Genomic DNA, 16,092 nt, shown 5'->3' on the forward strand with positions numbered 1-16,092 from the left:
ATCTAGGGGGAGCCAGAAGGGGGCAGGAGGATGCTCTGGACCGCCTGTGTTTCCCCACCATGCTCCTCACCATTATGACCAGGACAATTCTCACTGGCTCCACAAAAGTAAAGAGTGAAATGAATGGACACCTAAATCATGGGTATTTGGTCCTTTTACTCTTAAAAAAGAACTCTGAGAACCTCCAAGGAGACTTTCCTTGAAGTGCCAACTGTGCTTGGGAGCTTGATTCAGAGGTTGCCCTGGGTGGTCTTGAGGAAAGAGAAACCCTGCATGCTCTTCTAGAACTCCAAGACTCTGAATGATTACAGTTATCCTTCCTATTACTGCTTTCCAAGAAACAAGAGGAAACAATATCAGAACACAGTTCTGATTCATGGCCCTAAAGGATGGGAACTACTTCTGTGATTTTCAACTGAGAACAAAGGCCAAGAAAGCTGCATGCAGATTGCTGTAACTATCTCTACGCTCCTGTTCTGGGAGGTGAAAATAATTCTCTTTAAGTAACAAATGGATCTCAACATAGAATTGATTCCAAGAATCCAGCCAACCCAGAAGGGGCAGTGGGCCTGAGTTAGTCTGATTTCAAGCCATGCTGTGTGGACATACAGCATGGACAACAGTTAGTTTGGGGACACTGTTGGGAACATACTGGTCATGCTGGGGGGTTTGTTGGGAGTTTGGGTTTTATTTTTCAAATTGTCCCCCAACCTTGCAATCTGGCACCATATCTATGCCTTTGGAACCTCCACCAGGGAGCCTGTCATAATGTATGTGCTGAGCACCTTCCTTTGGTTGGAAGAAACAGAGGCTTCAAGTGTGGGCAGTTTTAGTGTGTACTGCCTGCCCCTGATTATCCAGATGATGCAAATGCAGGGTTCCTTCTGCCAGCAAAGCGAGACAAGGAAGCCAAATGACATTTTTGATGTTTGATGGCAGTCTGCAGTTCCTATTTACACACTTTAAAATCACAGAGGGTGACCATCTGCTTCCTTCTTGACGATTACCAAGAATCGTGGGATGCACAGACCCAGGGCTTGCTCCTGACCATTCATAAACAACCACCACCAAACAGCTCTGGCAGAAAGAGACGTTCACTCGGAACACAAAGCAGGACTGCCAGGTGGCTGCAGATAAAGAGGAGAGGTGATAGGGAAGCGGGGCTCTAGGTGACCTGGCTGGTGTCAGGCCCATCTGTATTCCCTGTGCAGATCCTAAAAGCTACCCCAGGGTGAAAGTAGAAGAAATCAGTCTCCTTCCTTCCCTTAAACATTTTTAATCTTAAAAGAGAGACTGGAGTAGGAAAGGGTGATTTGAAGTCTCTTTTCTTTTCATTGTAATCTGGTTTTCAACATGTCCTTCCTAGGAGGGAAATAGGAATGCTTTCTACGATTCATCTCCATTTTCCTGCCAGTCTGACCTGCACCCCTGACTATCAATCTGGGCCTGAAGCTCTGCGGTGGCTGGGCAGATAAACAAAGCAGTCCCTCCCAGAAATGCCCACAGAAGCCCCGCAGCTTGAAGCGGTGGAATACAAATGAAGGCGATTTCTGCCTGGTGATGGAAGTGTACGAACTCAGGCTCTGGGAGGCTTGAAGACAAGCAGTGAGGTTCAGGCATGCAGCTCAACTACGAAGGAGTGCCCCCAGGCTGTGGGAGCAGGGGTGAGGGCTGCTGGGGCCCCTACCTCTCCCAGATGGCCCTGGGATGATAAACTCCTAACTGGGCACAGGGCGTGGCATGGTCATTTCATGGCGGCTTTTCATGGCTGGAGCTGGGAACAAGCAAGTTTCCTGCTCTGTTCTTAAAACAATGGTTTGCATTGGAAAGGGTTTGCTTTTCATCAAAGGATGGTTTGCTTCTCCAGCATGGAAAGAATTAGATTATGCTCAATAATTAAGAGGGTTCCCCCCGCCCTTCCCTCCCCTGACTTTTGCAGTTCAGGTCACCGCACATAGTGCAGGAATGGCGATGCTGTTGTTGACAGAGAACAAGAAATTCATGTGCTGAGGAGGGCAGAGGGAGGGCATCTCACGGCGAGATCAGCCTTGATCTGCCACCGGATTACAGGGGCCTCAGAGGTGGCTGATTAATAATTCTGCAGGAGCCCTTGAGCTGGAAAGCTGGTGCTCTGAGTCTAATAATCCCCAGCCGTTGTAATACAAAGGAAGGACAGGAATTGAATTCACAGTTCTGAATTGTGAAATCCAGAATTTGAAAGGAATAGGGATCCACTTCTTCCTGACTGTGTTTGTCAACCTAGCTGCCTGCTTGTTTGTGTTAAATGGCTACTGTGCTTTTTGAATCCAAAATCTGATTTTATTTAATTAGTACCGGCATCTGGGATTTCTAATACACAAAGAGTTATTAAAGTAACAAATCTTTCTAAAATATGTTCTCCATGAAAGAATGTGTTAATTTATGCAGTAACAATTTTTTAACATGAAATAATTAACATGAAAACTGTAACAATTATGAATTCTTCGTAGTCTAATTTACACGTGAATTTTCCTCCAGACAATAATCTATTCAATTTAAACCCTCAATACAGGGAGCATTTGAACAGACACATTTTTCTTCTCCCGTTTAATACACAAACCAGCAGTCTTATACAAAGTTCCAAACGCCCCTATTTCTTCAGATATTCTAAAGATCAAAGACTACATTGTCTTGACATTTGCTTTCTCAGCAACTATTCTGTCACTAATTTGGAACTCCAAAACAACCAACCAACCAAAACCACAGGGCAACTCCATGTTCTGTTCTTCATGATGATTCAAAGGAGGAGAGAGGCTTGCAGGGTGGTTCCTATACATGGGAGGGACCATGATGGGAAGGTCAGGAAATCCAATGCAGTACATGTTTGTGGGCACATGCCTCTGTGTGTGTGTGTGTGCATGTGTGTGTGTGTGTGTGTGTGTGTTCAGGGTTGCCCGTGACATAAATATGGTTATTAGCATACATAAGATCAATATCGATAATATCACTATTACTATTACCACCATCTGCAACTACTTACTACTCCTTACAACTAACTCAGCATTTGCTTTGTGCTATATGTTTTTACATCTATTCCCAGGAAAGCCATCCAACAATTCTATGATGCAGATAATAATTATCATACATTTTTTCAGAGAAGAAAATGAAGGCTCAGAGAGGTTAAGTAATTTGTCCAAGGTTTTATATAGCAAATTAGCAGCAATAACATTCATACCAAGATAATTTGATTTCATGGGTCACACCCCAACCTGATCCAGCCCTGCCTCTTGGGGTTGGGAGTGGAGTGGGTGTGGGAAGAAGGAAAGAGGTTTGGGAGGAGCAAAGAGGAGTGAATACCAACAGCTTTTGCTCTAATTCTTACAACTAACTTGAAGGTAATTGACATCAACCCTATTTTACAGATGAGAAGGATGAGGCTTAGAGAAACCAGACCTTACACTCTAGGGATATGGCAGAGTCAGCATTTGAGCACAGGCTGTCTAGTTTTAAAGCTTCTGTGCTTGCCCCAAAGACAATCTTGCAGTGTGCAGGGGACAGTGAGTGACCTAACAAACACTCCCTTCTGAAGGTTCTTGCAGCTACAACAGCATTTGATTTCTGGGAAGTGCTGCGTACATTGCTCAGAGAGCCAGAAAGCAGGTCAAAGAAGACTGTAGAGAGGGGACAGTGACTGTGGCTATTTCCACTGCTGTATACATTGACCACTTACTATGTGCTCTGTGCCCACACGGGTGCTTTGCTGGACTTTAGGCCAAATCACCCCTATAAAGAAGCAGTAAGATTTGCTTTGTGGATAATCAGGATGATTGCTGCCACTGTACTCATGCATGCATATGTGTGTGTGTGTGTGTGTGTGTGTGTGCGCGCGCGTGTGTATGTGTGTTGATATGGGAAATGCTGAGAATGCCTGCCTGGCACTCAGAATCGACAAGATTAAAACAACACAAGCATCATGGGGGTAGGGATAGGGCTCAATAGAAAAGGAAAATGGGGAAAGAGAAGGTCTGCCCAATGACAACAGCTGAGAAGTGACTCAAAGCTGTGGTTCAGGGTGGGGGGGGTCCCTCAGGATGAGTAAATAATATCAAAGTGGTGACTGATCAGATAGAGGCCCATGTGATGAAATTACACCCCCCACCCCCCACCCTTTTTCTCTTAAAAATTGATTCTTTTCTATTGATTACTAATAGTCCTTCTTTAATTTTTTTTTTTTTTTAGGAAATGAAGACCTTTTTGAAGGAAAACATGTCGATCACAAAATTAAGGTTATAACAATGATTTTTATGTCTCATAGCACTCACAGAACTTTCCATAGAACGTTAATTGTCACAATAATTATACGAGGCAATTATTTTTGTTATCTCCATTTTACAAATGAGAAAAAAATATGGCTCAAAAACCTTAAGTGATTTGCCCAGGGAAACCAGGCTTGGAGGCGACAGAACTGGTACGAACCCAGGACTCCTAACTTTTAACCCCTGGCTCCTCAGCGTTGGGGAGGGAAGCACAACACTGTGAAGTGGCACAGGTACTGTGTGTCCTGAGTCTGTGAGGCTCCCCTTGGCCTATCCTGAGACTAGTGCTTCCACCTCAGGAGCAGACACCCAGACAGAAGGGAAAATGTCCACACCCTGCAGCCCTGTTGAGTGTGGCCCCAGAGGGAAAGGTTCCCCACGGTCATCCACAGCAGGATGGGTGAGCTACGCCATGTCTGTGTCGGGAAGGGGGAAGAGATGCTGGGCCACAAGGCAACACGGCTGCATCTCCCAACATAAGGGTGGGAAAGAAGCCAAGCCAAAGAGGAACGGCACACGATTCGTGCAGATGGAGTTCGTTTACAGCAAAAGGAAATCTACAGCGGTCGAAGGAAAACAGGCTCCCTCTGGGGGTGGCTACTGGCTGCCTGTGGGACTGAGGTGCCTGCTGGGGCGCGTCTTTCTTTACGGCTGGTTTCAGGGGCACACGCAGGTGAAGATGCACCCAGCTGCAAAATTCAGATTTGTTCCTTGTACTGTACGAATGTTGAGGTTCAAAAAGAACATGAAAGTATCCACAAAAGCAAGTGATTCTTACACACAAGCCATGTCTACCTGTACTTGTTAGGTTTAAATAGAGACTAGTCAGCACAGAGCTGCAGGAAAGCCCAGGAGGAAAGAGCAATTCTGTGGAGGGCTCGCCACTGCTTCTCAGCTGCCATGGGAAGGAACTGATGGTGGCCTGAAGTCCTGGGGAGAAGCATGCTGGTGACCCCAGGGGATGGGCGGAGAGTGAGGGCCACAGCAGGCTCCCCTGTGCCCTGGCCCAGTTGGGGGCTTTGGTTAGCTCTGCAAGGGTTCTGGGAGCTGTGGCAGGGAGGCGGCTGTGAGGACACCCTGCTGACCTCTCTGGGCTTGTATGTACTACCACAGTCACCTCAAACCCAACACACCCCAAACCAAACTCATCCTCTTTCTCTGAAAAGTAAGATCTTCTTCCAACTTGCTCATTTCTGTTGTTGGTCATTCCATTCTCACAATTACCTTCATTTGACTCCCTGGGAATTATCTGGCTCCTCTTTTCTTTTCTAAATAGTGTTTGAGCCTTTCCAATGTATCTACAGTCCATCTGTTTATTTATTCTGCAGTAATCTAGCCTTGTGTAAAACAAAACAGCATAGTAACAAGTAATATTATTTACCTCTGTCTCTGTGCTGGGCACTGGATGAAACACTTTGCATGCATTATTTCATTTAATCTTTGCAAAAATCCATAAAGCAGGTAAGATATATTTCCATTTTACACATAAGCAAATCCACTGTGGGAAAGTTAAACCTGTTCTGTCTGACTTTAAGGCTTTGATGTGCTCCTCCACACATTGGCTAGCTATGACCCTAGGTGGTCTTAGGCATCTTTATTTTATTTTTTTGAGATAGGGTCTTGCTCTCTTTCCCAGGCTGGGCTTAAGTGATCCTCTTGCATCAGCCTCCCTAGTAGCTGGAACTATAGGTCTATATAAACCATGCCTGGCTTAGGCTTCTTTATATCAGCAGCTACTAGCACATTCTTTTTATAGACAGCACCCAATAACAAGACTCTAAATGGACAGAATTTAGCAGAGTTTATGGCTAAAGAAGAACTATCTGCTCCAATTGGGTGAGACATCCAGGTAACTGAGAATAAGCAATCTCAAATATATTTCGTGTTGTTTCTATAATGCTGTCAGTGAAGGACCACCCTCACAGGACAGGCCTGGCCTTGACCTCCTCTCTGACATGGGGCTTCTGCTCACAGTCAGAGGCAGGAAGGGGTGACAGGAGGTAAGGAGCACATGAAAGACTGCATAACAGCTTCAAATTCTAACCACAACATACACTGTGCTGTCATTCCTTCGCCTGGGGGTGGGGGTGGGGGTGACAGACATTTCAGTGCACCCTGAGATGGAAAACTCACAACTGTTTTGCAAACAATTGTCATTCGCGGTCTTAAAATATCTGAGTTTGGCACATGTTTCTGAACACTGCCTGCACTCCCATAATCAAGATGTGGCGGGGCTGTGGCCTGCGGGTAACATAAAACCCGACTTGCAAATATTATTAGGCACATGGACCAGCTGCCTGGAGAAGCTGATTAATCCCGGGTAAAAGCTTCAGCATGCAGCACACATGCCATCTGCAGAGCACACCAGCAGATACACACCAGGCCCTTTCTGTCTACTGAAGAGGCCAGGGTAGAGCAGACCCTCAGGAGGAAATTGATAAATAACTGGGTTGTCCCAGTACTGAAAAACGAAAGTCTCTCCAATCCCTACACACATGCACATTAGAAGGAGCCCCTTAAAAACTTTCCCATAAAATAAAGGGGAAAAGGGACTTACAACTAATCCTTTCCATTTCTACTTTCTATTCTTTTAATCACTGTCTTACGCATAGCTTAAGAGGATGAATGCAGTAAGGTGAGCCCTACCTGGCTCTGCCATTTTAATTGCTGTGTGACTTTGCACAAATGACTTAGCCCCTCTGAATCTATTTCTGTTGATTTGCTCCAGGTTCCTCAGCCTTTCCCTTGCATTCTGGGGGTATTCCATACATGCCCCTGTTCTTCCTTTCCCTCAGTTGCAGGAGAGCATTTCTTTTGTTCTCTGGAAATCCTGGAGCTCCTCTGGCTTTACTTTTTGCCCCCAGTTCAGTTCTCCAGTTCTTTTGGATTCTTTTTACTTATCTCTTTCTAGAATTTGAAGTTGTTTAGGACAAGAAAGAAAGAAGAAAAAAGTGTTCTAAGTATTCAGGGAAGGATGGAACCTTCCATTTGGAAATTATGTAAAGGAAATGTGGAACAAAGGGGTTGAGGCTGGGCTTTGTGAAGGACTTCAGATGGCTGTGAGACAGTGGGGCTGAGGAAGGGCAGGAAGGCATTGGGGCAGAGACACGGGGAGGAAGGCTGTGGGGTCAAGGCTGAGCGCAGGAGCTCTGGGCCCCCTGCAGAGCAGCAGCCTGACGGAAAGGAAGTGGTGAGGGGCGCCAATCACCCGGGGCCACATCCTGAGGAACTTTACCTGGTCGAACGACTCTTGAACTAACTACTCAGGCCCTATCCACAGCACTCTGCCAGCATATATGCTTTCCTGGTCCTGAACCTTCTCATTTTTTGATGGTTCGAAAGTGTTAAACACAAACTGTGGAGTCTAAAGTCTGGTTAAAGGGAAGAAACAGCTCTGGCCCTGGGACTCCATTCAGTCCCAGGAGCTTACCCTTTACTAAACCAAGTATTCAGGTCCCCCTGTCCTTCCAGCTGAGGGTCTCATTCAGGACCAGCTCTCAGATGATGGTCGCTCCGAACATCCCTCAGCTCACCTTACCTAAAAAACATGCCCACATTCCTCTCTGCTCTGCCAGTGCCAATCAAGGCTACGGGTGCCTTTGATTATAGATACGGTGCACCATCTGTGCGTGTGCTCGCTGTGCGGGCATTTGGCTCCAGGACAAGAACTGCTGCGTGCTGGGGAAATTCAAATAGCTGAGCTATCTGACCCACATGTAACTTAGCATTTAGACAGTGTCTGTACCAGCCAGGGTCTTAGTTTAACATTTTCCCTCATCACTTGAGACTGCTGAAAACATTTCCATCCTCAGAGTCAAATAAAGAGAGGAGGCAATTGGCATGAAGAATCAAAAGGAAGCAGGGTGCGGTGGTGCACACCTGTAACCCCAACAGCTCGGGAGGCTGAGGCAGGAGGATTGTGAGTTCGAAGCCAGCTTGAGCAATGTAGCAAGGCCTAAGCAGCTCAGTGAGACCTTGTCTCTAAATAATTTTAATAATAATAAAAAAAAATTGCTGGGGATGTGGCTCAGTGGCTAAGTGCCTCTGAGTTCAATCCCCAGGACCAAAACAAAACGAAAACAAAACAAAACAGAGGAGAAGAAGGAAAGGAAGAACTATGAAATTCAGCAGAAAGCATCACCTTGGTATAACATATTCCAGGCACTGCACAGAATGACCAGGCTTTGGCTAACGATGGCAATGCAAGCTGCCCCTTCCCCAGTTACAAGCATGATCATCTACACAGGAGCCTTCATCTGATTGCAAATTGTCCACTTAATTCCACACATTTTCCTGGTGTGTGCTTAGGTGAAGATTGGGACAACAGAAAATATCCCTGGGATCTCCTTCCTGGCATCTGGTGCTCTAATAGCACCTGAAATGCTGCCCCACTGATGTGGCTGCTGGTTTGGGATGTATTTTGCTTAAAGGTTGATTTCCATGAATTTTTGCAGGGGGCGGGGGAGGCAAATGATGAAAGAAGATGGGGCTTTTTGAGGGACTATGATGTTACCTTCCATAGTCCCTCCAGCCCTCCTTTCCACCCTTGCTCCATAAGGATTCAGGACTAAGCTCCTTTGACCTCTGGCTTCTGGCTGGGCCTGCAGGGGACCTGGAAGCTGGTATTAATGCCCTATGTGTCCCTGCTACCTCCTTACCAGGAGGCTCTCTCGCTCTGACCACTGCTGCCCACTCCCTGCCTCTTGCCTCTCAGGCCCTGGCTCTGCTGCTGTTACTAGCTCCAAGGCACCTCACCAGGCCCTGTTGGTTTTCCTAAATCCTTCCTTTTCCTTTTTAAAAGACACAATTTTATTAAGTTCTCCACTTTGAGTATGCTTCCTGTTTTCTGCTCAGATTTAGACCAGTTGAGGAATGAGCTATAACTTGACTGACCCCTTGGCTTTCCATAGCCCTCTTTGTCAAAAAGCAGAGTCTCCTGGGCTTGGATGCTGTGAGGATGGTGGCATGAACCAGGAAGACCAAAGGAGTGGACATCTACTGACTGAAAAGCAATATCTCAACCATCTACTGAACCCACTGCAATCTCCCACCAGCAGAGCTATCAAATTCCTGCCAGATCAAAGAGGAAAAAATCCAGTTTAAGGATGACCTTTCAAATATGTTCTGCAGGAAAGGATGGTAAAAAGGAAGGGTTGTGTAGGAAGTGAGTGTTTGTAAAGTTGCAATCAGGAGCCACTGTCATCTGAGTGCCCACCTTGTCTCGCTGTGTACTCATTGTCTTCAATCAACCGGGCCAATCCAAAGTCAGCAATCTTGCAAATTAGTCCATTCCCTACTAGAATGTTTGCTGACCGCAGATCTCTGTGGATATAATTCATGCGCTCAATGTAAGCCATTCCTGCAGCAACCTGTGGAACCCAGGAAAAGGCATGCGAGTTACACCACAATGCAATGTACTTACATGTCGCTACATCCACCACAAGAATCAAGTCCCCTGGGCCTACCTGTGCTGCCATGTCCACAAGATTTGGTAATTTCAGAGCTCTTCCTTCACCATCTTTTAAGAAATCAAGTAAACTTCCTATGAACAAAACATAAAACCATTTCAGTTTACACTGAAAGACAGAGTTCTTGATGGAGGGCTGTATTTGGTTTTACTGTAAGTAAATGGCAGTTGATTGGAATGATGCCCTCAAGGGAAAAAATGTTTATATACATATATATAAAAAACTAGGGTGGAAAAAATTCTATGCATTGAGAAGCAGGTTTTACCTTTTAAAAAACAAACAGCAATGATTTGATTTCTAAGGCAACAAAAATGTGATAAAACCAGAAGAAAGGGAACTCAATCTCCCTTTATGTCACAAAGAGGGATACATGAGGAACTGTACCCCTGCATGCTCATACTCCAATCAGCTCTGCACAAAAGAGTGATGTGGGGAAAATGCAGTCCAGCTGAGAAGTCTAAAACTGTGGTCCTGGGACCAGCAGCAATGGCATCAGCAGGAAACTTGCTAGAAATGCAAATTCTCAGGACCTGTCCCAGATCTAGCAAATCTGAAATTCTGAACTCTGGGCCTAAAAAACCTATGTTGAGAATCACTGGCCTATCTTATGTATAGATTTTAAATCAGGAAAAGAATATATGAGGAACATGGGTGGAGCAGGTAGCTCCGCCTAGTGAGATCACAGCTGGCCAAGCCTTAAATCAGACATCTGAAACAAAATAGCTGGCGCTTCAGAGCTGCTATTGTAACACAGCCTGGGGAGGCCCAGAATTAACACTAAGGCGGAAATAATCATTTGCAGAAGCTAGAGCTCATGATGGCCATGAGTGATTTTTTTTTAATGCTTTAATCACAAAGTTATTTACAAAATAACCCTGGATACAAAGGACAAACAATCTGCCAGGAAAAAATTCCAATTATATTTTAAAAGAAACTACATGGAAGAGAAAAATTACACTGGTGTCCTCTGTTGTACAATGCATAGCCTTTTATGGCTGTTTCTTGTTTGATTCATCTGTTTTTCCAAAACAAACAGATTTCTGGCCTTATCTCCAACAATGCTGGTTTGATTATAAAGACACACACACACACACACACACAAAATTGGGGGGAGTATGGAGAAAGAGGGGGAATAAAATGCATGCCATTTCTTCATCTGTTATTTAAGTGGAGAACTGGAAAAAAAAAGATGTTGAAATGATGGAAATTAAACAGCCCAGATAAGATTTTTATTTTTGGGGTGTGTGTGTGATGCTGGGGATCAAATCCAGGTCCTTATGCTTGTGAGGCAAGCACTCTACCAATTGAGCTATATCCCCATTCCCAGATAAGATATTTATCATTTAGACCTACAAAAAGGAAATTTAACAGAAGCTGCTGCATGCAAAATCACAGCAAATTATCATAGCCTCTATATCACTCCTGATATTAAAGTGAATGCTTTAATTATGGAGAAGAACTTCAATTACTGACATGTGCAACACACAAAAGGCACTGCATTTCACAAAGATTTGGGGGCAAACTCAAGGTTAGTCGGTTTTAAAAATATTATAAGCACACAATTTGTGTTTCCTGGCCGGAATACTGGATCATGCAAAAACCTGGGAAAAAACCAAAAGGCAGATACATTTTCCTCTCTAAGACAGCCCCTGGAAGTAACTGTGAGCTGGAGAAGCATTGCTGACCTTTATTCATATACTCGGTGACGATGTAGATGGGTTCCTCAGACACCACGGCGTACAGCTGGACCAACTTGTCATGCTTCAACTTCTTCATGATCTGCGCTTCCTCAAGGAATGATTCAGGGGACATTGTGCCTGGTTTAAGAGTCTTTATGGCTACTTTTGTGTTTCCATTCCAGGTACCTACAAACATCCCACAATATTAAGTCAAATCCAAAATCCTCTTCTGATGGCAAAAAAAAAAAAAGTTTTTGACTAATAGCTACATGCATAAAGTTAGATTTTTAAGTTTTTAAAAAAACCTCATTTTTTTTTGATAAAGTCAATCGCAAGGATTCAGTCAAGTATTTTAACAAAGAAATGAGTTTTTTTTTAATGGCGATGGATATATTATTTATTTATTTATTTCTATTTTGATCCATATTATTTTCTTTTTTTCACTTGGGCACATGATTACAAATATATACCAAAGCTCTGGACCCTTGTTTACAGTGATAAAAGTCAAGGGTTTAAAACAGGTCTAGCCATCCAATAGCCATCCTTGAGTTCACAGAGAAACATGGAAAAAATCTGGTTAAGTTCCATTTTATGGGTGCGCCATTAAAAAAATGTGGTAATACACTGAGGGTGCTTGGAAACTGACTTGAGACAGACTTTTGACTGTCTGCAATGGATGAGCTACTTGACTGAGTCCTGGAACTACTGAGCCAAGCATGCACAAAAGCATTGGCAAGGAGCTGAAGGTCTCCTTGCCAATACTTTCTCAGGTAAGACAAATTCCTCAGGTATACTGATGGTCAGCCACAACAGGAATGATGGTTTCTATTCAGAAGACTAGGGAACTTAAACAGCAGCTAACAAGGAACAGAAATACTTAAGCTTCCCATGTTAAAAACTAGCTGATCCAAGGCCTGGTTTATGATTGAGATCCGTTACCTCATCTGTAAAACACAAGTACGGAACTGGATTATCTTTTGAGTGTCTTTCAGCTCCCAAATTCAAAAATAAAACAAAATGCTGGGTTTTATGTGTATTCCATTGTTAGTCCTAAGGCTTTGAAGGGTAATTTTATAAAGGGAAAAGAAAAATCTGCTAATTTAGATTGCTATTCTCTATTGGAAAGACAGGTTTATATTAAGATTTATTTTTGTATTTAATCTATGACTTTAGGATCTAAGAATTCTGTAAATTGGGACAATTCTCCTTATCCTGTTAAAACATGGTTCATATAATTGTAACATGAGACTTAAAAAATCTCATAAAATATTTACCAGTAAGTATTAATGGAAAACTTGACAATTTGTAAGTGATCTTTGAGATTTATACCCCTAAATTTAAGTAAAGTGAGATCTTCCTCTCTAATAACACCTGGGAAACTACAGATGCATCCATTCCAATTATGAGGACATGCTGTTTTATGTTTCGTGGGCAAGAAAATCTTAGTGGTCTGAGTACTGATTTATTGTTGATAATTATAAAATTTAAAAATAAATTTTCTTATAAGATCCAATTAGGACCCATAACTCCAATTGTGAATTGGGTAGATAAGGGAGAAGATCATATAAATTTGTCTTAGAGTAGTTGAGATAGAGTCCAGAGAGAGATGGATACAATAATAAGGGTTCTCAGTGACTTGGGAGAGGGAAATATGGATGGATAATAGAAACACACATCTGTGTATGTCCGAGCGTATTTCTACTATCCATCTGTCTATCCAAGTATGTATATCTGTATAGTACTTACTATTTGCCAAGTCTTGTTTTATCTACATTAACTTTTTTTTTTTTTTGGCGAGGCGGTAGTAGGGATTGAAGCCAGGGGCACTCAACTACTAAGCCACATCCTCAGCCCTTTTTTATCTTTCTGTCTTAGCTTCCCAAGTCACTGGGATGACAGGTGTGTACCACCAAGCCCGGATGCATTGACTTTTAAAATGCAGATTAAAAAGACCTGAATTGCACATAGCCACAGGTATCTACTTATATCATTTTAAACAGACTCTAAGGAAGGAGGAAGAAGGATTCTCTAATCTTTAATCGTGTTTTACCTATAGTCATTTTTGGATGAGGTGTAAGTGCATGGATAAGCAAAACTGCAACTGACCCAAAGGAATTATAAAAGCAATTTCTAGGGTCCAGTGCATTTGGCTTAATCAGTGGCAACCAAATAGAAGTAGGCATGTCTACTGAATACATACTACCTGCAAGGGATTTTAAACATATTGTTCTAGGTAATACTCCCAACAATCATACACATGTAGTGGATATCACTCTGGTTTTACAGATGAGAAAATTGAGGCTCAAAGATGTTAAATAAGCCCCTTGTTTGTTTTAGTCAGCTTATCAGGAATCAAACTCAGGCCTTGTAAGTGAAAAAAAAAAATCTTCCTTTATAGCCATATATATAATCTTACCTTTCCATTTTTTAGAAAACCACCACATTTACAGTGTGTTGGTTTCCTGTTCTGCAGGTATTTAACCACAAGAAGTAGAACAGGTGAGAACTGCAAGGTATCATCATCATGTCCTGAAAATCAGGATGGCCTGTGTCCATCTAGTTATTCACGTTGCCACTGTACCAATGACCATATATGTTTTTGTTCAACACTGTCCTTTCAATGGCTTTGAGATACAGCCAAAACAAAATGCACCCTCTGCCTTACCAAGCCATACTTCTGCGAAACACCCCTGACCCAGCTTCGTATCCAGAAACAAGGTGTCACGTGCAACTTCCCAAGCATCTTTAGCCAATCCAGAAGTTTGTGGGGCACAACTCGATGAAATCACAGTTAAGTTAAAACACAAACCATCAGCTTTCTCTACAGGAAAGGGAATTAATAAAGAAAACACAGTCCTTATAATCCATAATCATGCATGCACTAGGAAAGATGGAAGGTGACTTGCCCTTTAGGGCGACATTCAACAAATATTTGCAGCTGGAAATGAAGGGCAAGACATTTTATGCAGGCTGGAACATTTCCTCTACTGTTTATTGGTTTATGAACTGAGGTTCATATAAGAGCATCAATTGAGCCATCTGTCAGCCTCGCCCATTTATTGTCTGTTTTCTATAAATTCCAGAATCTTGAAGTTAAAATAAATAAAAAAAGGATTCCTTATGAAGAGTAATTCTTTCTTGTCATAAAGTTTTTATTCTCACCTTCCATCTTTGCGGTTTGGGATTTCCCAAACGAGGAAGCTAATAAGAGAGTAATTGAATCTCAGCATACCCATCCATACTTCCCCAAACTGCCCATTTCCCAGTCTCTTGATCAACTGCAGGGATTCTCGAGGGATTTCCCAGACATCTTTGGTTTTGACAGACAGATCGGTAAGCCTTGGCATCCCTTTGTGACAAGGAACTACTAGGCGGCAGCAGAGACCTGCGGCTCTCTCTGATGCAGGAGCAGGGGCAGCGGCAGAGAGGGAGAGAAGAGCAGAACACATGTAACAACACGCACAGATGCAAACCCACACTTGCTGTCGCCCAGGGGAGCTTGGACAGGGCTGCTCAGCACAGAACGGCACACACCTTGGAGGATCCAAAGCCACACTGTGAAGCCTTCTCATTGCAGATAGGACAGGGGACATATTAAATTTGAACTATTCCATGCCCCCAGGTGTAATATAGTCTATATAGAGATAGAGACAAACTGTTTTGGTCTCTGTACTCACAAGTAAGAAAATCACTATCAGCCTAAAGTGCTCATAACACGTCTTCTGGGATCCTGAAAATCCTCTCCCTGATTTCAAAGAGGACATTTAGACTAACGAATGTTGGCATGACTGTCTCTTTCCCTCACTAATATCTAGATTACCTAGGGGACTGGAGGGTTCTCTGGTATGAGTACATTTAAAATCTTAACTTCAGTATGAGATCCTCCCATAGAGGATCTAGCAAGGCTGAAGGCTGCCCCTGGCAGAGGAAAGGATGCCACATGTCCAGAGATTTCAGACTCCATTCTACCAGTCAAATATGCTTGCATTGCTTCTATGCTGTTTTTTTTTATTTTTAAAAAAATTTTATAACAGTCTTCTCTGTATAAGTTAGGAGTATGGATTGAAAGGAGAAAGAATGGAAAAACTAACATTCACAGAAACTGAATGATGTGAAAGAGGAGGAAAAACAGTAGCTATATCACTCAGATGTTACCGGGAGCTCTTTCCTCCCTTCTTTCTTTTTAAAACGAATATACCTTTTAGGATCTAGCAATGTTAAGGGGAAACTGATGAAACACCATGTTAAAAATCAGTCAGGTGAGACAGGCAGCACAGAAGAAGAACTTGGGGAAAGGACAAGAACTGCCCAGAGCCCCTCCCATCCCCTGGAAGCCTCTCAGATCCAGGAAAAGCAAACATGGTGTTGATTTTTCTCTGAAATCTAACTCTAACTTTCTACTCCTTTCTCTTTGATGGAATCAGGTTCTGAGATATTTAGGCAGGAAATTATTTATGTGTCAATATTTCAAAGACATTTTATGTGTGAAGAGGAAGGAGAAGAAAAGCCAATATAAAAACAAATCTAACTTGAGATGGATTTTTTTTCCCTGAGATTAAAAAATGTCTATTGTTCTTCATATCCCTTCTCTCCTTCCAGCTTTATGATGTTATTAAGGTGCCCTTTCCAATACAGTATTTTCAAATGATC

The 16,092-nt window shown here is 43.0% G+C and overlaps 1 protein-coding gene across 3 annotated transcripts in view; it reads right to left on the minus strand.

Moving 5' to 3' along the window:
- Fyn (FYN proto-oncogene, Src family tyrosine kinase) overlaps positions 1 to 16,092 on the minus strand; it is a 202,281-nt gene that overhangs the window by 23,170 nt on the left and 163,019 nt on the right. For 2 of the 3 annotated variants that reach the window (XM_048790209.1, XM_015500317.2), the window contains 4 exons: positions 14,675 to 14,839; positions 11,449 to 11,628; positions 9,761 to 9,837; positions 9,511 to 9,664 (listed from right to left, as the gene is read on the minus strand). In XM_048790209.1, coding sequence (XP_048646166.1) covers positions 9,511 to 9,664; positions 9,761 to 9,837; positions 11,449 to 11,628; positions 14,675 to 14,839 — 576 coding nt within the window. Of the gene's footprint in view, positions 1 to 9,510; positions 9,665 to 9,760; positions 9,838 to 11,448; positions 11,629 to 14,107; positions 14,264 to 14,674; positions 14,840 to 16,092 lie in introns of all 3 variants that reach the window. The other variant, XM_015500326.2, reaches the window with a different exon arrangement.

The sequence above is a fragment of the Marmota marmota genome, unplaced genomic scaffold, assembly GCF_001458135.2.
Source record: "Marmota marmota marmota unplaced genomic scaffold, marMar, whole genome shotgun sequence".
Lineage (NCBI taxonomy): Eukaryota > Metazoa > Chordata > Mammalia > Rodentia > Sciuridae > Marmota > Marmota marmota.